Here is a 24,024-nt window from a genome sequence, read left to right as displayed (position 1 = left end):
TACAATCGACGTATAACGACCCAGGTAGATCAGAAGTCGGAAATGAAAGGCTTCCGAGATGTGTTTGAAAAGCTATCTGTCTATCGAGAAGGGTTTGGTCTGAGCAGGCCAGTAGTTACAATGTATGGGTGGTACGGCGTACCCACTCGTGACCTTGTTAGGATGCATCACCAAGAGCCTTCAGTTTGGTCTTGCCCAGTAAAACTAATGAGGTGGACACCAATTTACAGGACTAACGAGACTAATTATCCTGTGGGTTTGTTTACCGCTACGGCTCTCTTCCCCCTTAATTAGGTTGTGATGACCTTAATATGTGCCAGCCAGAAGTTGAAGTCCAAAGAGCCTGTCGTTGATAAACACTCTTCTGATAGCTTGCTGTGTTCACGAGCATCTGATCGTCTTTTCTTAATATGAGAGGCCATTTGTTACAAAACAGCAACGAACAAAAATGTACAATGAATATTTCTATTTATCGTGTTCTTCGTCGGGCCTTCGTCTTTCCAAGTCGTCTGAGTAAAATTGAACAAATTGAAAGTGTACATCGAAATACACGCTTACGTGCCTAATGACACAAAATGTGAGAAATAATTGAAGTACATGCCTTATGGTAACATGCGACAATTAAAAGTAATTTTGAACAATGAATATTTTGACTTTTTTAAGAATGTAGCTGTAAATAATTCCCCAAAATTAATAGCCCATTAAGCGTTCGACATTGGATGCTGACCACATTGTTTTAAGTGAACTTGTTTAACTGAAGGCTTTCAGTCATGCATCCGCACCAGATCACGTTTCGACCCAGCGTGGGACACAGATCCTACGTTCACTAGCCAGGTTGATAACGCATCAAATATAACCTTCCTACCTCTTCTCGTCTGACTTCTGATTTCTACTGGTTTGGAAACGATTCGAATATAGGTGTTACTGGTGGCTAGTTGTGAAATTAGAATACCAGTCGTATCTTCAAGAAGACGGAAAAATATACACATATATGAGCACATCAGAAAATAAAACACACTATTGACATAGCAATGCAAACAAACGACACAAAATTTTACTCAGTATCTTATGAACAGTAGTCATTTAAGTATTCTGGAAACCTTACCCCTCTGCTACGAAGCGTCGTCTGGGTTTGATTCTGAGATACCGCCGGATTATCTTTGTGATTATTGTTTATCGATTAGAGTTTCATAACTGTGAAGCTCGACTCATTTGACTGTGCAGGAGGAAATCAACATTATTAGGATTCCTTCCTGAAAACTTGACTTTAAGACGGTCAGTGCTGTAGGTATCGTTAGTTTCGTTTTCCTATAGATGGTATGGTATTTGGGTTGACAACGGAAAACATTGAAGAGTCCTTCGTATGTCACTTTGAGAGGTCGTTTTAATGAATCGCAACATATGGAAACGTATGTGCTGTGTCGTAAGGCAAGTTGAAAGGAATCAGAAGTTAACTGCTGTTCGATGGAAACAGTTTTAACTGAACGTATAGAGTTTATAAACACTCCCGTGTAAGATTTTGGATTAATATTCATGGAAAAAGGTGAAGAATCAACAAATTCCCTTGGAAGTCGGAATGTCGTTCCTTAAATGTATTTTGCTGCAGTATGTTCATCGTGAGATTGCACTGCATTGAGAATACTGTGTAACACGATTGGAATGTTACCAGTCCACTGTTTGTGGCTGAGAGTAGAGCCTTCAACCATCGGTGAGACCGTCCTACCAAGTCTTTAGCTTGTGAGTGATAAGTGGACTTTCTTATTCATGTGACTCCTAGTAGTGTAACAAAAACGGAAATGCCCAGATACAAACCGGTTTCAACGGTCTGTAGTGACAGTTGGGGGACAGCTGAAGTGTGCTACTCACGTTCAACAAAGGAGCAAGCCACTAATTCAGCAATCGTTTTTTTTATAAGCTTTGCTTTTGGTCATCGTGTTAAAGGGGTCTACACACGTTAAAATATCAGAGTGTCCGTTTGAACCTAGTCAAGGTCCTGTCAAATCAAAAGTAAACTTGGCAAACCGAGAATTAGTAGTCGTGAAAGAGACCAAAACCATAAACGGACAACTAGATGTGTGATAAGGCTGAAACACAAACTATAGGAAATCAGACTTCAGCACTTATGGTTTTTGTGTTTAAGCTATAGGAAAATGAGAGGTGACCCAATAATGGAAGATAACATATTAGTTACTAGAAGACACACCAACACGTGCATCCTACTGTGGGGGCAGTGAAATGTCACTAAGCCCTAGCCAAATCATCCGACTGTCGGGTCACTGAATATGGAACGGATCATCGATTTCTGTCAAGGTCAAAGGCAACCAACGCTCATCAGTCGATCATATGCCATGTACTGGCGCATGACGTGATGCTCTCGAGATCTCTGTACTCATTCTTACTAGTATACTTCCATAATAACGTCCTTTGTGTTATATGGTCTTCAAGGCATCCGTAGTAACTTGACACAATGAAGAGATAATCCACGTTAGATGCTGACCGCGAGGTGAGACTTCGACGTTAGTAACTGGTCACATCATTTCCGTCTAACTCAAGTAGGCCTCCAATCATTCGACATTGATCATCTACGTTGGTGATCCACACTACCATAAAATTAAAACACTCATCAAAATAACTCCGAAATATTGCATACGAAATCGAAAATCGAGGCACTCTACAAAACTTTCTTCATTTGGATTGTCCCCCCAATTGGAATCCTTGCCCAGACGAAGTGACTACAGCTACAGGAAACTACGTGCCAGTCGCTAGGTTAGATCATTCCACAGGCCAAATATCAGAAGGCAATAGAAGGTTGTAGTAAGATGTATTTGTTGGCGATCGAAATAATACTGAGATCATGCCAAAGTTTGCAGGCGGGACTACCGAGTGTCCGAAAGTTCGTACAAGGTCACAGAGCAACGGGAGGGTGTTTTTTTCGGTATACTTGAACAAACAGGTACAGTGAAACAACCACTAGTACAATTGATGATAATAATTGTTTCTGTTAAACCAATCATGTTCTCTTCATATAAGAAGTTCACTACAGCTTCAAAGTGGTCAAGCGTCTTTCGAACTAGCTCTACATGATATATGTCTCTTAAGAAAACCACTTTTGTAGTAAACACATGTCATTTCCACACTTCTATGTCTCTTACTATTATCTCCGTTTACCATTTTCTCAAATTTCAATCTTCTCATGCTGTCTGTATTACTGACTGATTAGCTTACTTATTTATATACATCTTGAAACAATGTCCACTTGGCATTTGTACTTTCATTTCATTATCTATTACATTGAAACTAAACAACCTCTTTGCTTGTAATGAGGTAGCTTCTTGATTCGGATCCAGATTATTAGAAAAATAAGCCTAGAAACTACTGTCAAACTGACTGGAATAAGTGCACTCGATTGTCAAGATAGGCTCTCATAATACATTACCAGAGACATGTTATCGTACCGAAAGAACATAAAGTGAGCGCAAACAAAAAATCGATTTATACAGACTCAGCTTAAAGGTATGAAATGTTATAGTTGAAATCATCAGTCATTTGAAGCTAGAATACCATGGAAAACCTGGAAGCACTGAACGGCCATTTCGTCCTGTTGTAGGACTCCTCAGCAGTGCGCATCCACGATCCCGCCTTGAGAGATTGGAACCCAGGACCTATCAGTTTCGCGCGAGCGCTTAACCACAAGATTACCGGTGCTCTAGCTTCAATTGGCTCATGGTTTCAAACATAAAATTACTGAAATTTCCATAAAAGCCTCTTCTGATATTAAATGTATAGGACTTACACTTCGAAACAAGTAATATATGAGAACACTGCTTAATCCTCAAAAACATTCCCCCACATCTTGCCATCAGGTTATGAGACATTCTGATAGATAAATTGGGTATTTTCTATTCAATCAAGTATATTGGAAAAAATAATGTCATAGCAACATATGGCGATAATGACAAGGTTGTATTTGTTCATTTGGCGGAACACTGAAAATACGAAGTCATGGTTGTGGATGTTTATATATCATCAACCTCAGGAAATACAAAAGTAATTTCTTCATAAACATCTTATCAGATCTTTATAGGTCAAAAGTAGACAACAATATATTATAAACATACTTAGTGCAGCCAAGATACCCTTTGAAGTAAAAGATATATCATCCTCAGAGACTGACAAACAATTTATGTTCAAGGCTCTCGAAGAAAACGGGAAAACAGTAATAGCTCCTCAGCTTTTTCTTGGATCGGAATACCTAGGGGTATGTCGACGCAGATCTTTCTGAATGACTTGCTTTTTTTGTATGAAGTGTGTTCACTAGTAAACTAGCAGCTATTATATTTTGGATACAACAAAAGCTTACCACGTGTAGTGAGTTTACTCTGCTTGTAACAGAACTGTGTGTTCTGATCGTAATGCTGGTCTCCTGCTGACTGCACCGCTAGAAAATGCGTCAAGACATACATTATCGAAGGTTTTTTTATGGTTGTAAAAGCATACAAAAATCGGATATTGGCATGGGTTACATATTGTAAATATCAAGATAAACTGGGGCTTCACTCCCGTCTCATTACCTTGTGTTTCTCTCACTCATTTGTTTTAAAACTCACTTTCATGGTTCTTGTTGAAGATATGTAGGTTTAATTTAACTCTAAATGTTACTTAGACTTAAACTGTAAAACAAAGAAAATGCTTGTTTATGCTTCAAAAAACAGTTTTTCTTAATGAGATAGCAACGTAGTATGCTTACTGCCTATATCAAAAACGTCTGTCGATCCCTATTTGTTGATAATGGAAGTGCATAGTACGAGCGGAGCAACCACCAACCCATCATACAGTATCTCAGATCTAGAAATAGCTCTTTCAGACTATCATATGCTGGGAAACTTCTGCTTAGTTGGGATTCTGGAAATCAAATGTGATTCAGGATATAACCTAATGGTGAACTGTTTGTGGTTATGATGTACTTATTTATTTATTTAAACACAAATATTGGTACAAAAAGCACCAGATAAATATGAGCCTCACAAATCTCATTTGATTTGTGTGAGGCCTTTGATACTGCCCAGGTGCCCAAACTGAAGCAGGTGGTTTTCTTAGGGGGCCACACCCCGAGCCTTTGACCTGAAGGTCTAGTCCACAAAGCAGTGAAGCATCTTAAGGAGATGCAGTCCCATGGTAGCCGGTGACCAACGATTGGTTCATACTCCATTTGTTCCCTCAGGATACTGGAGCCCATGTGCACCATTGATTTGGAATCAGGGTTTTCCAACTCCCCTAGGTGGACCCTCCATGTCCACCAACCCGGTTAAAGCGTCGAACATTCGCTTTTCATCCTCTCAATTTCGTAAACAACACCTGTGGTGCGAGAAGGCAGTGAGTAGGACTTCCCTGTCAGAGGCTATATATTCGCGTGGCCATGTGAGAGCATTTGGAGAGGGAGAGCGGACTCTCCCCACTCTCGGCCGTACCAGGGCATTTGAGGGCTATAGTACTTAAACGCTAAGATACATTCTTTTGAGATGTAGGGTTTATCTATTCAGTGTTTTCATTTGAATTGTGTTCTCAGGTGTTTGTATTATTCTTATCTCTCGATGTTTCCCTTTCATTCATTCATTTGCAGAAATATGATTTCGTCTTGGCATTGTAAACGTGAGTAGAGGTTTGTAGGACTAGTATATCAAGGCTCTGTCATGCCAAAGAAAGCATTATAATGAGTACACAAAGAAATATAAACCCTCAGTAATCCACATATACTTACAACAAGTTGAACGTCTGTAGATTTACCTATTATGCAGTAGTATTGTGGCTACGGATGATGAAAACCTTCTGTTAGTTGTCTAACCATTTTTGGGTTTTAGTTGTGCTTCTTTATACGTACCACTAGGTTTCTCAAAAATTTAAAACTCAATGCTTGCAACATCAATAAACTGTAGAAAACCTGTTTATGTTTCTGATCGATTTAGTATTCGGATACGGTTAACTACTTCCTGCTAGTTGTAACGATTATCACTGAGTGCATTCCGTCCCGTTATTGGGGTAAAATCACTTCAGCATCATGTTACACTTTATCAAGTAGCTAGCTGGAGCTTCTGAAAACTCGATTCTCACGTTCGATTCCGTATTATTTATAATAACGAACATAAACATAATCGTTTGGTCTTCTGTGATGTAGCCTCCGACATTATTCATGAGATTTAGTGACGAGTTGTGGTCTCCAACTTTCTGCAGATATTCTTATGTACTTCCGTGTATTAGAAAGGTTGGATATGCATAATAATCACAGAAAACTCGATAGCAGTGTCTGGCATCCTGAGTCTATATCGACTGAGATGATTGAGATATGTATTACGTATGCGCGTCCACGGACTACGTCAACTCACTGTTGTAAATATAGGTTTCAAGAAGGTTAGGGATGGTCAGACCGGAACATAGGGTCAACTGATGAAGACAATGACTATTGGAATAAACCATGTAGGTAAGTGCAGAACGCCTGGTTGGGGTTTGCGTGATCATCGTAACCAATGGTTAAAAACTGCGTAACATGGCTCAGAATCGTTTTGAGTAGCACAAGTGCATTCACTCATTGTTTTCTCTTAGATCTTAAGTTACTAAACTACTTAATAATTTTTTATTCCACTAATCTATGTTTTTGCAGACCGTATTTTCAATGCTTATTCTTTTTTTGTCATCACTAATGCCTCTACTATTCTGGTGTTTATATTGACACTTATCTGTGCTAATAGGGTGACTGCTTGAACATGATATATCAGGACAAATACTGAAGGAATAGCTACGCCTAGAGCTAATTTACGGAATACTACTATATATATTATGGTATGAATATTAGGTAACCAGATTACTTTGTCTACATATTCTATTTATCATAAGCTTTCAGTCGACCGTTATACGACTTACTGTCCCTAATTTGCTGGCAGTCGATTACTTACAGCCTCCTCTATTCACAGCCACTTTTCTGCTTTTTGATATATACTTGTTGTTTTTTTGTTCTATTCCTAGACCATGGTTTATGGAGAGAGGTTTGCGCCCCTTTGGACAAGCCTCATATCAATTATATTATACTATTATATAGTTATTTCTTAGCCTTGTCGTTTAGTCTCTGTTGAGAGAGGCATATTAGCATAGGGAAAATCTAAATACAGGAAGCGATGCTTATTCAAAAGTATCTCTAGTACATTGTGATAGGGATCTTTTATTTTCCTTGGTGTTAGCAGTTACTAGTTCTGGTAAAATTATACTTCATAATAACGACCAATAGTGATAATATTGTTATGATGATTTATAATTTGATACACCTTGCGTACTAAAAGATGGATCACAAACCATACAACATAAATATGGTGATAGCTATCTAAACAAAGTAGAAAAATCAATTTCCATTAAGGGGTAGTTAGTCCTAAGATCTTTGAAAATTTTTCACTGGTTTTTACTCAAAGTTGCTTTTCCTTGCAAGAAATTACAATGTTTGCATTGTACCACTGTCACGTGATTCTGTAAGCTCCATGTGATGTGTTTTACTGGAATAAAAACTGTTAATGCATAAAACTATCCATTTTGTAATTTTGGCTCATTAACTGGTTGTAATATTGTTGTAATTTTATTCTAGCTTTATTTATTTTTTTTATTTGGACACAAATATTGGTACAAGAGGGTACCAGATATATATGCGCCATACAAATATTATTTGGTTTGTATGAAGGCTGTGATACTACCCGGGTGCTCAAACCGAAGCAGGTGGTTTTCTTAGGGGGCCACACCCGAAGCCTCTGACCTAAAGGTTTGATCCACAAGGCAGTGGAGCATCGTGAGGAGATTCAGTCCCATGGTAGCCGGTGACCAACAATTGATTCATACACCATTTATTTCTTCAGGATACTGGAGCCCATGTACACCATTGGTTCGGAATGAGTGTTTTCCAACTCCCCTAGGTGGAATTACCGTGTCCACCAACCCGGTTAAAGCGTCGAACATTCGCTTTTCATCCTCTCAATTTCGTATACAACACCTCCGTCACGAGAAGGCATTGAGTAGGACTTCCTTGGAAGAGGCTATATACGCTTAGCCGTGTAAGAGCATTTCGAGAGGGAGAGCAGACTGTCCCCACTCTCGGCTGTACCAGGGCATTTGGGGGCTAAACTGAATTACTATTATTAAATTAACTAATTATTACATTGAAAAAATTATTCATCTCTCTGATTCATATTGTTTACCTTTTCAATATGTATCTTTTTGTTTTAATAGGATTATGATGAATTTATTCAAGCTAATGAAAATGAAATGTTATTAGAATTTCTAAAACTTAATGATTCATCACGTGCATCAAGTTTAGAAACTGAATCATAATTTATATATATATATGATCTTTCCTTACTACTTTATTCAATAAATAAATCTATAAAGGGAAATGTAACATCCCTTGTTGTTGTTGTTGTCATCGTTAACTAAAATTTTTTAAAAAAAACCTCTTTTGTATCCCATTTATATGTAATAGGATATGTGTGTATGTGTATATTTCTCTCTTTTGCTTTCTTTGTTATTCTACCGCATCCTTTCATTGCCAGTTTTGGTGTTTATTATAACTTATCTTGACAGTATTATAATCTTGTACGTTCACTTGATATTATTATTATTTTTTCTTTATGCAATATGAATATATTAACTTGGCAATATCTTCTCTTGCTTAATTATCTCAGTATTTTAATCAATGTAACTACTTGTGTTTGCCTACTTGTTTTTGTTTTCCGTTTCTAAACAGCTTTCTAACTATAAACGTACTAATGGTGTTCACAATAGTTATTTATATTGGGGATAGGTGATCTTTTTGTGTTAAAAATAATCTTTTTTTATTTATTCAGAATCATGTGTATATTAATTTATATCAGTAAATAAAATGATATAATAATAATTACTGTTTTGATTCCAAACCAATGGTGAACATGGGCTCCAGTATCCTGAAGGAACAAATGGCGTATGAACCAATCGTTGGTCACCGGCTACCATGGGACTGCATCTCCTTAAGATGCTTCACTGCTTTGTGGACTAGACCTTCAGGTCAAAGGCTCGGGGTGTGGCCCCCTAAGAAAACCACCTGCTTCAGTTTGGGCACCTGGGCAGTATCAAAGGCCTCACACAAATCAAATGAGATTTGTGAGGCTCATATTTATCTGGTGCTTTTTGTACCAATATTTATGTGTTTAAATAAATAAATAAACTGTTTTGATGGAGTTTTGTTCTCTGAGCTTGATGGTTTGATGGTGGAGCTTTCATCGTCCTTCTGAACGACATCATCAGCACAAACTTCGGATAGAAGTGAAGTGTTTGAATTTCTCCATATGTGATTCACAGATTGTCCTGTGCACCTTGATGTTCATTGGTTCTTGTTGACCTTAAATCTGTCATTGTTTATTTCTTTGTTTCGGGTTGTATCTCCCATTGGTTTGATTTTTGTTCCTATGTTTCTGCAGAAACATAGGATCATTAAACATTATAGTGTGTATCATTCAGATGTTGTCTTTCCAACCTTTTATTTTTAATTCATGAAATGTTTGAAAATAATTGAAAACGAATTTTCGGAGAGGGGTAGTGACAAGTAAACATTCGATTTCGATCAAATATACTGATAATATAATACTTTTTGAACAATACAATTGTTGAAATGTAATCTTGTGGATTAATATTACTGTAAGTTATTTACCAGGCCTGCGGATGTTCGAAGCACTCCCTTTTTGAGTCATTAAAATTTTGTTAATGGATGTATGTTGATAAGTTAAAGCTGTGGCGCTGAGGTATGGGAATACTTTTATTAATTCATAGTTTGTAAAGTCTACTTTGGTAAGAGTACAACATGAATTCACTGACAATATTGACATGGTATAATCTAAATTGAGTTAAGTTGATGTTTTCGCTCATTCCTTTTTTGACTTGGTGTTCTGAAAAGTATCATACTCGCTTCAAGACGTTCTTGATTCCATCCGTTGTTGAGTTGATTTCCAAGATAGAATGAAGAGAGTAGCCAGTACTTTTTGATTCTTAATGATTCTTCAACCTCTACCACTTTCTGGTTGTTATGTTCTCTGAAATGTCGGTTGTTTTGTTGCGGAAAATCATTCTGGGCATCATCATCAGCGCTTACGTTATGTGGTTAATCACCTTTTGGTGAAAACTGTCTGCTAAATGAAGTCTATGGAATACAAGATATATAGAACAAATCCACAACTAATATATGCATTAATATGCAAATTATTCTTTCATTACAGACAAATGATCATGTGTTTTCTTGTTATTGTTTATCAAGCTTTTGTTATATATTATTCTGATAATTAGAAAACACAACCTAAGACGTTTAGAGGTTTTACTCTATGTTTAGCGCTTACACCTATATCACTGGGGAGTGGTAATGATGGCTATAATTAAAAACAAACCTATACAAGTCTTTATATAAAAAATGGAGTCTGTTCTTGCAGGAATTATATGTGAATTAGAGGAATAATCTTTTCTTATGCATAAACAAATTGGATGAATCATACCAATTGAATGACCCTTCTATATATATAACATTCAGAGTTTTGTTTATTTCATACGAAACTGATGAAATAGAATACACTGATTGTGGCTAACAGTAGAATTCAGCCTACCTGTTTCATCATAATTATGACTTGTTCGCTGAATATACCTGCATCTCAACGTCAATATTCGCAATGACACTTGAAGTCACTACTTGTCACTTTAAACAAACACTGCATTATTCAAAAAGTGTCATATTACGAGTGTGAAGTTTAAATATTATAGAAAGTGAATAGAATCAAGTATAATATAGAATGGTTGACTAGATTTGTTTTAATCATTTCTAAAAGTTGGACAGCAAATTAAGTGTTTCCGATACTTCGTTCTAAGAAGAAGTACAAGAAACAAAGCTAATTAAGAATTTAATGGGACGCATCAAATCTAAGCATATAGTGTAGCGATTGAGAATACAGGCGGGCAGAGTCGGATGTATTTGGACATAAAATTACAGAATCCCTTAGTAAACTCTGAGAACCATACAGCAAATTCTTCATTTGCAAAGTGTCAATCAATTGTCACAGACTTGATCGTTCCTTCATTTCCACACCAATCATTCTTTGTTCTCGTTCTCTTTTATTCGATCTTCTTGACCTTATGCCACCAGACATTTCACTTCCTATTGATGATACATACTACTTATATCTATCGACACCAGTAGCATACACCACAGTAGTACTATCATTTTTTCTTTAGTATTTAATATAAGTCCCCCGGTTATTCAAAATAACCTAATATCGCAGAAAACTGTGAAGGATCAAATTAAACAATCATTTGGTCGTGAGTTTTTTTCTTCGTTTAGTTGTCAAATGCTCATATTATTACTGAGCTAACTGATATGACAGTCAGTCAGTCAGTTACAACGTAGAACTTCGTACGTACGTACATCAGTTCGAGTTGCCATACCACATTAGCACAGAGATGAAGTTGTCGATTCAAATCCCATATTCGTAGAAGTAGTAAAAGTATAAGTATTATGTGAAAGATAAGGGTTTGAAGATGTTATTGAAGGAGTATAATACGGTGAAATAAATTTGGAAAGAGAAAAAGGATACGGACATGAAGAATTCAGAAGATTAGAATAGAACACAAAGAGTGTATGCACCTTCGCCATTGCAAACTGATATGACATGCTAAGGCTTATGCTTATTAATTGAGTGATTCAGTAATGATAATCATTCTGTTAAAGGTTTGATTATATTTTGAAACCTTAAGTTGTTAATCATTTCAGTAAGTTAGTTCCATAATAGTTTCTGTGATATATATATATATATATATATATATATATATATATATATATATCCACTCTAAACATTTGTTCAACATCAACTTCGTTTTAAGTTTCATCGATGTAATTAAAGCTCTCTAAAATGAAAACTTCTATAAAAAGAGTGATATTTTCCCCCAAAAAAATATATTTCATTACAGTTATATAATAGGGTTTGTCTTCTTGATAGTTGAGGACTACGTTGGGATGGTGGAGAAGATTTGTAGCTCAGGTGGGTGATTTTGATGGAGTTTTGTTCTCTGAGCTGGACGATGGAAGCTCCACGACCAAACCATCCAGCTCAGAAAACAAAACTCCATCAAAAACCACGTTGGGAATAGGGAGTGCATAAAAATGATCCTCAGGGCAAATTAGCCATTAGCAGGAGATGATGAAAGGCATGAAGTCAATATATATATTTATGAATAAACTGTCAATGCATATATTGTAGATTTGGATTTAGCCACACACAAAAAATGCTTCTTACTCATTGTTGGTTCTGAAAGTCACACTTAAATAAGAATCGTTTTGTTCTTTGTTCAATATAAACTTGGAACCATCACATTTTATTAATAATGCACTGAATAATAGGCACTTTTGCATCAAAACATAAACCGTTTACTCAAATTTATATGTACGTGGATTTCTGGACCGATGCATATGTGTGCTTGGTTTTACGTTGTAGCTGACTGACGTGGATTTCATTTCCTTGATTTTAAAGGTCTGTTAATTTGTCAGTTAATAAAAAACATAAAACACTAAGGTCATTCACATGGTTACTCAAGGTCATCTACATAGCTTCACTAACCAAAAATTACACAGAAAGTTGTTATACTTTGAATGTTCTGTTTACTAATTCATTCAATCAACTATGCTACTGGCTATTATAGCTTGTTGTTATTCAGATTTATTAATAACGTGTGATTTCATTCATACTTTTTTGACAACGGTGTAAATTACTGTTAATTAACTGTAGTTATAAACAAATGGTATATAAATTTCTATGTTCAATACATACAGTTCATGTTCCAAGCTGATGTTAGTTCAAAAGCTTTTGGAATAGTTACAATTAAAATAATAAATTGTTGTCAGTATAAGGTTGGAGAGATTGTTGAAATCCTGAATTGATTAGTGTTAGACCACCGTTGGAAACCTGGAAGCACTGGACAGCTTTTTCGTCCTAGTATGGGACTCCCTATCAGTACCTATCCACTACTCTGCACTCGGGACTCAAACCCATAACATTCGGTCTCGTGCACGAACCCTTAATCTCTATACCATTGAGCCAGGATCCATCAGTGCTAATGTCTAACTTCAACCAATCGACGGCATTGCGTGATGATCTTCCATTGTCTTCGGTGGGTAACTGCCCCACACCCGAAATGACTGAACTCCACGGGTCGTTGATAATATTGTATAAAGGTTGCATTATGTGGTGATTTGACGGAAATCAAAAGCATAGAAATTTACGTTCTGACTCAGTAGTACCACTATATTGATCTGATTATAAGATCCGAATATCGTGAGTTCTATAGTATGTATAATATGCGATTTCTCAAACGATAGCGAAATAGATATCTAGTGCTGTTTGTCTTTCAATAGTTCTGATTTGTCTCATGATAGTGAACGAAAATAGAAATATCCAGCTATGGGCATAGCAGTGGATATTTCACATATATGACTCTTATACTTCCTCGGACTTTACTCTGTGTTTTGTCATTGAACAACTGTTCTGGACCATAAATGGTTCTCAATCATTGATAGTATATTATATGACTGTACATGTAAAGTGGTCAGCTCTGATTCTCTATTTCGTGTATCAGTCGAGCGACCAGTCTAGTATTGAGTTTGATGATCTAATGTTAAGTCTTCTTCATCCTTTGTTAGTCATATTGTCTTGTGTCATATGTGTAGTGCTGATAAATTATCCATTTTATCATACTATAAAAATTCCTCCAGTTGATATCGACTAACAACGAGCAATCTAACTTGAAACGCTGAAATTCTCCATGAAACATCTATGTATATGGTTTTCAAGTGATCAGTGAACGATATAAGATCATAGTTTACTTCTTTAATGATGCTTACGTAACAGAAACTAATGATGAATTATCGATTAAAAATTATAATTCAATTGTAAACATAATTTATTGACATAACGAAATTAAAATGTTAGAATGTTTGAATAAGAATGAATAAAGGTACCCAGATAACCAGGACTGTCAAGGTGTTACGGACTCTTCAACAAAATGTGCGACTGAAAATCATCTTCTTATTCATCAACTGAGAAACGATTGAAAATCAGTCTGAAAAGTTTCCAGCTTTTAATAACAAATTTGTCATTACACAAATACTTTAAATATATTTAAAATGAATAGTTAGGATAAAACAGGCGTCCTGGATTCCACTGCTAGCCACTATCCATCTTTACTTATAATGTTTGTCAATGAAGGCTATATCGACGCAATACGCACAGTATGAACATATGCCAATTAGAGACTGACCAGTTGCAGTCCTAAACATCAATGAGAAGATTCAAACGAACAATACCAAGTGAATTTAGAACTTCACCTCATTGCACAAGCAAGTGGCTATCAGGACTCAATAGCTAAGTGGATAACGTGATGGCGTTTGAAGCGAAAGGTACTGGGCTCGAGTCCAAGAAAGAACATCAACTCTGAGATGCAGGTACATCCAGCTGACAAGTCCCAAATAGGACGAAACTTGCATCCTGAATTCCACTGCTATCCACTATCCATCTTCGCTTAGAATAGTCAGGTAGTTTACATGAGTTGAAGAACCACTGTCATTTAAGAAATATTGATATGGTCTAAAGTATGGTCACTTTATCCCGTCATATTTTTATATGACTGAATGTCTGTTTTCAAGTAGCAAAACGAGAATATTACTGGACATGGCGTTTGAAGCGAAAGGTACTGGGTTCGAGTCTCAAAGTGAACAACAACTCTGAGATGCAGATATATCCAGCTGATGAGTCTCAAATAGGACGAAGCACGCGTCAAACTGGATTCCACTGCTAGCCACTATCCTTCTTTGCTTACAATTTCTGGCCATTGTGTATTCTTATAAGATACTTTTAAATACTTTCTAACTCGTACATACTAAAGTATTGATTCAATGTCCTTTCAAAGTACCTGAAACATGTAGCATAAATACCTTGACATGGATATAGTGCAAATGTATTTTATAATAAACTATGCTGCATCTTTACATATTGAGTTAACTAAATACATTTTCATGGAATTCTTATCTATTTTTTAAAGTTCACATTTCATTTCGTCCACTGCTATATATTATTACTGAATTTTGTATGAGAAGGTAAATAAGAATAAAGAATGAAAGAAATCAATGAAGTTTGGAAATAAGGAAAGAGTAAATGTCACAGATAATATCAGTTCATGATCTAAACTCTTTTAATGTATGAGCAAAGATTGAAAGTGGCTAGCAGTGGAATCCAGTTTGACGCGCGTTTCGTCCTATTTGGGACTCGTCAGCTGGATGTACCTGCATCCCAGACTTGTTGATGTTCACTCTGGGACTCGAACCCAATACCGTTCGCTCCAAACGCCATCACTTTATCCACTTAGCTACTGAGTCCTGATAGTCACTTGCTTGTGCAATGGGGTGTAGTTCGAATTCACTTGATATTGTTTGTTTGAATCTTTCCATTTATGTTTAGGACTGTAATTGATCAAACTCTTAGGACGAAATGCGCATCCTGGATTCCACTGCTAGCCACTATCCATCTTTGCTTATAATGCATGTAAATTAAGGCTCTATCGAGGCAATATGCACAGTATGCACATATGCCAATAAGAGGCTGATCAATTGCAGTCCTAAACATCAAGGGGTACTTCAATCCGTGTCGGTTTTGCGACAGTTATCCACCCCAAATAATAGATGAGTGGTTACGCAAGATCATGGATCGATTGAAATTAGACAATAACATCGTTGGACACCTACTCAGTGGTCTAGAGGTTAAGCGTTCACGCCGATACCGAAAGTCCAGGGTTCGAGCTCTACGTGCGGGAGTGTGGACGTGCATTTCGTAAGAGTCTCATACTAGGACATTACGACAGTTCAGTGCCTCCAGGTTTTTCAATAGTGGTCTAACTTATATCGACTCATGAATTCAACTGTGAAAAAATATAATCTTAAGTGGAATCTTGTTTACAATGTGAAAACCACCAGTTCAAGCTGAAATTGTTGGCTATTTGATTGCGAACAAGTTGTCTAAAATTATCTTTTTTTACTTTAAGATAAGTATGTCTTATTTTTAAACCACTAGGAAATCATAAATAATCAATTCTAAATCGTTATCAACTAGAACAAACTGATTATCTAACACTTTTTAATTCTCAATTAGTTAATCATTTTATAAGGATGGATCGTTGGCAAACTCAAGAAAGCCTCAAGAAGCCCAGAAATAGCCGAATACATTCCATCCAATCACCGCTAGAGGAACAATCTAGAAAGTCGACGTGTAGCTCTTCTATCGAATGAATAAGAAGGCCCTCTTATGTACCTACTGGCTGTCCGAAATGATGGTTTACTTTCGGCCAAAAACTATAAATTTTTGTACTATATTTGACATTGTTTTGGGAATAACATTCCTATTTACTAGTCTTCTGTCTTCTCATTTTGTGACTTGTGAGGGTTCTAGCGTCCGAGTGCTCAGTTATTACGCAACATACTAAGAATCTAACACATTTGATAACAGTTTGTAATTAGAATTCTAACATTCAAGTAAATAATCTCTATAAATAAAAATGATATTTATAAGAGTTGGCTTAAAAGCTGGTTAGTTACTACTAGGATTTATTGATTTGTATGATAACCGATCTATTCGCCAATTGAATTAATTCTTAAATTATTGTATATATGATCAGTACAATAAGTATATACTGTACAAATATTTGAACTGATTACAAAATTTTCAGTCTAGACAATGACATACTTGAATTTAAAAACAATTATTTCATAAGCAAAGATGGATAGTGACTAGCAGTGGAATCCAGGAGGCGCATTTCGTCCCATTTGGGACTCGTCAGTTGAATGTACTTGCATCTCAGAGTTGATATTCACTTTGGGAATCAAACCGAGTAAGGTTCGCTTCAAACGTCATCACGTTATCGACTTAGCTACTGAGTCCTGATAGCCACTTGCTTGTACAACCAAACAATACCAAGTGAATGATTTTATGATTATGTAATTTGCATATATTTTAAGATAAAATGTAAACATATAATGGATTTGAATATAATAAAGAATGAGATTAACCAGTGAATTGTTAATATTATCCCATTGATTACACTTTCAATATTGAAAAGTTAGTAGGTTTCTGTTATGTTGATAGATATGTTGTCATGGTGAGAGCATGAATTTAAGTGTAATATAGATAATTACAGTCTATGTAACTAGTAAAAACATTTGGATAGGTAGAAATATAAACAAAAATTATGGATCGATGGTATTGTCAACGTTGAATTCATTTGATAAAATGAATTGGCCATAGTTGAAATTGAAACTATGAAGATCATGAAAATCATTATAAAAAATAGAATTGTGAAAGTTTTGAGTGATTTACACAATTCAGTGATAAGTTGGTGTTTCACATTATCATTATAATTGAAATCTTCAACCTGCTGTATACGTGATCTATTGGTGAATATTCAATACGTTAAGATGTACATTTACAAAAACTCCGCATCTGTAACTGTTTATGCTAACAGTATTTGTCGACGATAAAGATCTCTAAATCTCCCAGACTTAACTTTTTAACTGCGATATTTATGTAAAGAATGTGAACACTCAAGTGGAAACAACTAATCTTGTTTAGCAGATTACAGAGTTCTTTAGTAAAATGTGAAAACCATAGGTTCAATACTTCATTTGTCTTAAACTCCATCTTTCCTTCATTTCCATAAAAATTGCTCTCTGTTCCCGTTCTCTTCGATTCGATCTTCCCAACCTTTTTTTTGTCAGGCATTCCATTCCCGACTGATGTTATATACTACTCATGTCGACATAAGTAGCATACGCCACATTTATAAGTGGTGTTATATATATATATATAGGCATATGAATTTAACTGTTAAATTACTATAATCTCCACAACCCCCCTATTCTGATAATAATCATCATGTGCTCACTAGTGATTGGCTTCAAGATGTATTTCTTGGAGCTCTAATGAGAAGCCGTGATCAGTGAAGTTCAATCGTGTCGATTGTAGAGCAGTTACTCACTGAAGACAACGGTGGACGGTAGCACAATTTCGTTTATTGGTTGAAGTTAGATATTCACACCGTTGGATGCTGTATCAGTGGTTTAAAGGTTAAGCATTCGAGCACGAGGCCGAAGGTTTTGAGTTCACGTTTCACGTGCGGAATCGTGGATATGCACTGCTGCGGAGTCCTATACTAGGACAAAACGGCCGTCCAGTGCTTCCAGGTTTTTCATGGGGGTTTAGCTATAATCAGTTCATGATATAATTACATTTATGATGTTAAAACTTCGAATCAGATTCATTGTATGTATTTTAATTCTCGTCTATTCATGATTAACATCTATGCGTAATAGTGTAGAAGTTACATATACCTTTTTTTTTACAAATTTCAATGTTTATAATCATTGAAATCCACATAACTCACATGCAATACTAATGATTTGGTAACAAAGTCACATTCGAAAAGGTGTGCGAATAATAATGAATTGACCAAAGTATTTAATTTAAATTTTATATAAGTTCAAGGTTATTTAATAATCAATAGTTTTTAATTGTCAAGGTAACTATAGCTGACTGTATTTTTATAACTCAGGCAAACTTTCTGAATATTTATGATGAAGATATCTGAATTAATAAGATTTCCAATGTAATTTGGCAAATGGTGACCATTAGGAAGAGTTTGTTATCAGAAAACAAGACCAAACATGTAGACCTGTTTCGGACTGTAATCTTTTCATCGTATTAGCGAAGGAGGAAAACTCCTTGACCAAACCATCCAGCTCAGAGATAATACTCCATCAAAATCAGCATCTGATTACAGATCTCACCATTTGCAGTTAGTTCACTCTAGCACTATTCTGTCAGTGATTTCGATCACTGTGAGATATCAGAAAAATATACGAGACCAACGCTGAATCACTGATGTTTATTGAATAATTGATAAATCGTCTGACTGGTTTGACGTGCGGTGTCCGAAATCCGATACTGATACATGGTATGCTACGCGCTAACCCCCCAACTGACTACATGAGAGAGGTAGTGTATTGAACTACTGAATGTGTTATATCCTAGCGAAGACATAAGAAAGGGTAATTCCCGGGACCTATTAATGGACTATTATTCTATACATATATCCTTATCACTTGATTGCTAAATGGTTAGTTGACATTTTACAACCTGTTAGAAATCATACCAGTAAATATATTCTTATTGTAACTATTCAGTAATTAGATTGTTTGTATCTAAATTCATCTTATTATAAGTTTCATTTTGACCTATAAATTATCATTATACGACGATTTTTTTACTGCCCCCTAAATTATACTCAGTATATTGATTACTGTCTCCTACGTTCACAGTCACATTTGGCTTGATCTTGTACAAATACTCTTTTATGGTGTGATACCGTCTGTCTGTCTAGTATATAAACCAAGTATGTTTGAAATAAATGATTTGCATAACAGAAGCTGTAATTGGTGTTTTGAACACAACTGGAAGGGCTAGGCGGACAAGGGACCAATAAGGACTCTAGACTGCTCATACTGGTCGAACGTCATTGTTTTGGCACAGTGCTAAGATTGGAGAAGTTGTATTCCGATTGGTGGGTAAATCAGGTGATAAAAAGTCGGACATAAAATCATAACAAATTGGCATATGACCTTTTTATCTTTATTAAATTCATAAGAGAATGAAATGCACAAATACTCATTCATATATGTCCCACTATATCCTCATGAGATTGACTTATTGATCCCAATGAAATACACTTAACCTTTATGTCACTTCTGATTGCCATCTATTGACCTTTTCATCAGGCTTCTTCTAATTGGCACTCCATAACATTGACAATAAAGCGAAAATTGTTGCATACTAATCTGTAAAACCATCCTGAAGTATTCCAATATATATGAAATTAAAGAGTGGAAATTATTGTCAAATCAGAAGAATTACTGCTACACTAATGAACGTTTGTAAGTAGTACAAATATGGACTTTTAAATAGGCTGAGTGCATTTTACATTTCAAGAGAGGTTAGTGGTATCGTTAACTGCTTCCGTACAAGCTGATGTTTATGTCAGGTAATGGGAGGAGCCAATTAGATGAAGGCCTTGAGTCTAAATTTCATTCCAGGTGACAGATGCCAATAAGGTATATCTATTAAATTGAAGAAAGTGACATCCATTGTAAGATTTGAACCTTCAACATCCACTGTGCCGCTCCGGGATGCTAATACTAATACTGGACAGTGACTAACCGTTTATCGAACTGAACTACCTACACCGATTGATTATTTAGTATTTAGTTACGAGTAAGATGTTTATTTAATCTCATATAATGATCGAGTTTTATTGATTTCATCTAATTTATAACCATATTTACTTCGTTCCAGTAAACTAAATTCACTTGTGATCACACACTTTCGAAAGTATTTTCATGTGAAGAATAAAGGTCAACTAGATAATAGGGGGAATCGAACACGTTAATGGCTAAATGAAAAGAAAAATTGAAATATTCTCAACTATATTTAAAAGTACGAGTTTCTTGACAATTTATTCAGACGATTTATTCACTATGTAATTTTTTGAACTATTTTGTTGATATGGTACACTTTTAGAAGTTATGATCAGAATAGGGTTTGTGGAGAATGCAGTAATTTTAACAGTTGAATTAATGAGCCAATTTAAGCTAGACCACCATGGAAAACCTGGAAGTACTGAATGGACGTTTCGTTCTAGTATGGGACTCGTCAGCAGTGCGCGTCCAAGATTCCTCATGTGGGATTCGGACTCAAGTCCTTCGGTATCTCTCGCCAACGCTTCATATCTAGACCACTGGGCTTGCCTCCAACGGTCCAATCCGGGCCAAGTGGAGACATGTATCTACCTCAGACAATAGATAAATAGTTGCGTAGAGATTCATGGATCGATGGAATTTAGACATTAACACCGTCGGATACCGACTAGGTGGTCTAGAGGTTAGGTGTTCGCGAGTGATACCGAATCCCGCATATGGGATCGTGGTCATGCATTTCGTAAGAGTCCCATACTAGGATGTAACGATAGTTCATTGCTTCCAAGTTTTCAATGGTGGTCTAGCTTAGATTGGTTCATGAATTCAACTATTTAAATTACTTTTGGAAGTGTTGTATCCGTAATTATTACAGTGAGGTCAAGATACAAATTATTGTGGTTCTGTTTGCTGTACAAACAATCCCTTATTTAACTACTGTTAATCTTTTCGTCAAACAATCCATAAGCTTTATGAATGCCATATTCTGAAATCTCCAATCAGAATACCTGGAAGCCAGCTGAGTAATCACATGTACTTTATATTGTTTAGACTTATAAATCATATGATTATGTCATTAAAGTAAGCGACTAGAACTTATGATGATAATCTATAAATCTGAAGACAAAATATACAGAATTCAGATAATTTCATGACTAAGGTGAATAACTAGGTCGTATTTTAATGATTTTTGTCTTTGAACAGTATATAATCGAACAGTAATTAATGAGCCCAAATACTGATTACAGTTGTAGTTCATTTGAGCTATTTATAGTGTCTTTAGGTTGTTTATATCTTAGTAATCTAATTCTGTTATACTCTTGGATGTTTAATTGAACTCCAGAACAATCTACTCTCCGTTTGTTTGTTTCTTGAATGAATGTATATACACATCCCTCCTCGTTTAAACATCACTCGGTCATTTCTATCTAATTGTGTTCAGTGGTTCATATGGGTTAGATTGTTCATAGTTAGGCGCTGCTTTTTCCGATAGTTGCGTTATAGGTGTTCTATTTTATAATAAGTACAAAGTAATTCTAGATAGTTTTGTTTTCGAGCCAAATGTAATGGAAAGATTCTGCCAACACAATTAAGATTATACATAACTAACCTAAAACAGCCGTATTGCAAAGATCTGTTAAAAATAACCTTATTCACCAAAAAATGACTACCAAGCTTTAATATTCCACCTTCTCTGTTTAATTCCAATCCCTGGCGGGATTCTAGAAGTGTACTACAGGGAATTTTCATGCCGGATGAAATATTCATCCATCATTCCTTCTATTCAAATGGTTGTTTTACTAAAATCAGTTTGTGATATAAACTTTATATTGAAAGTGTTGTCAATACTCAATGTTTGAATAATGTGTCCAGTTTTTTTAATAAAAGAAATAGACGTCTTTGTTAGAATAAAAAATAAAGAATAATTATATTTTAATAGTTCAGATCATGAGTCAATTGAAGCTAGATCACCATGGAAAACCTGGAAGCTCTTGACGGCCGTTTCTTCCCACTGTGAGACTCTTCAGCAGCGCGCATCCACGATCCCGCCTCGCGAGACTTGAACCCAGGACTTATCAGCCTCCCACGCGAGCACTCAACCTCTAAAACCACTGAGCCAGCCGGCATCCAACGGTGTTAATGTCTAGCTTCAACCAATCCACGAAATTGAGCGACACATCGACCAACGTCTTCAGTGAGTTACTATCTCACAACAGACCTTGGTTGGACTCCACTGGTCACTGCTTTTCACTAAAACTCCAGGAAATACCTAGCTACAATTAATTCATGATCTCAACTGTTAAAATTACTATCATATCCACAAAACCCCTTCTGATAATAATTATATCTGAAAATTAGTTAAAAAGTGCTATTTTTTTGGTGAGGACATTATATTATTACCCATTATATAACAATCGAAATATTAAAAAAAGGATAAATGTACTTTTCATTAATTGTAAACATTGTAAATAAATAGATCCATCTAAATAACGTAACTGTTATCGTCATTATTATTATTATTATTATTATTATTATTATTATTATTAATATCATTACTATTATGAAATAACAGTAATTATTATCAGAAGGGGTTTGTGTGGAGATTTAGTATTTTCATAGTTGAAAGCGTGAGTCTATTGAAGCTAGACCACCATGGAAAACCTGGAAGGTTCAATACTTTATTTGCAAATACTCCATATATTTATATAACTCCGTCTGTACCCCTTCCGGGGGCTACTGCCGGTCCTAAGCCAGGATAAAGGAGGAGAGTTGGGCATGGGGTTAGCAACCCCATCCTGTAGAATCCTAACTCGCTAAAAAAACGCTAACCAGAAAAATAATTCAAACCATTTAAAATCTGCCCTGGGAGTTGAACGAAGAATTATGACGCCTCATGATGAAAGCCGAGATTCTTCGGAAGTCATGAGGCCAATGCACTTTCTAACAACCAGAGCAACAGTCTTTATAGGTACATGGAACGTCCAGACAATTTGTGAAACCGGGAGAGACTTCTAAGTTGCTGCAGAAATGAAAAGATACAACCTGGAGATGCTTGGAAGCAAGTTGGACAACAAAGACTATCTTCAGGGGGAGCTTCTGTGATACTCTGGTCATGAAGAAGAAAATGCCCCACATACACACGGAGTTGCATTGATGCTGTCCAGAAAAGCACAAGATGTACTTATAGGATTGGAATCGCATGGACCAAGGATCATCAAAGCCTCCTTCAAAACAAAGAAAGAGGGCATTACAATGAACGTCATCCAATGCTATGTGCCTACCAACGACTATGATGAAGATGTTAAAGATCAATTCTACGATAGGCTGCAGTCAATCGTCGAGAAGTGCCAAACAAAGGCCTGACCATTCTGATGGGAGATTTAAATGCGAAGGATGGAATAGACAACACTGGATATGAAGACATCATGGAATGACATGGACGTGAAGAAAGGAACGAAAATGGTGAGAGATTTGCAAACCTATGTGCCTTCAATAAACTGGTCATAGGTGGCATCATATTCCCACACAAAAACATACACAAAGCCACTTGGATTTCACCGGATCACACTACACAGAACCAAATTGATCATATCTGCATCAACAAAAAGTTCAGGAGGACGATTGAGGATGTGAGAACCAGGAGA

At 36.0% G+C, this 24,024-nt stretch overlaps 1 protein-coding gene and 1 non-coding gene across 2 annotated transcripts; one reads left to right on the top strand and one right to left on the bottom strand.

The window, feature by feature from the left end:
• The first annotated feature begins 3,987 nt into the window (after positions 1-3,987).
• Smp_033330 (sh3 domain-binding glutamic acid-rich-like protein) lies at positions 3,988-8,921 on the top strand. The gene is made up of 3 exons (XM_018793621.1): positions 3,988-4,047; positions 4,085-4,258; positions 8,260-8,921. Exons 1-3 carry the CDS (start codon positions 4,003-4,005, stop codon positions 8,359-8,361), a joined length of 321 nt encoding a protein of 106 aa, XP_018647124.1. The 5' UTR covers positions 3,988-4,002; the 3' UTR covers positions 8,362-8,921.
• A 6,473-nt stretch (positions 8,922-15,394) lies between these two features.
• Positions 15,395-15,461, bottom strand: Smp_tRNA_00289_Gln_TTG.1.1. Its single transcript has one exon. It is a non-coding gene (tRNA).
• Between the last annotated feature and the right edge of the window lie 8,563 nt (positions 15,462-24,024).

This window comes from Schistosoma mansoni, assembly GCF_000237925.1.
Source record: "Schistosoma mansoni, WGS project CABG00000000 data, supercontig 0199, strain Puerto Rico, whole genome shotgun sequence".
NCBI lineage: Eukaryota > Metazoa > Platyhelminthes > Trematoda > Strigeidida > Schistosomatidae > Schistosoma > Schistosoma mansoni.
This window is presented reverse-complemented; position numbering and strand designations above follow the sequence as displayed.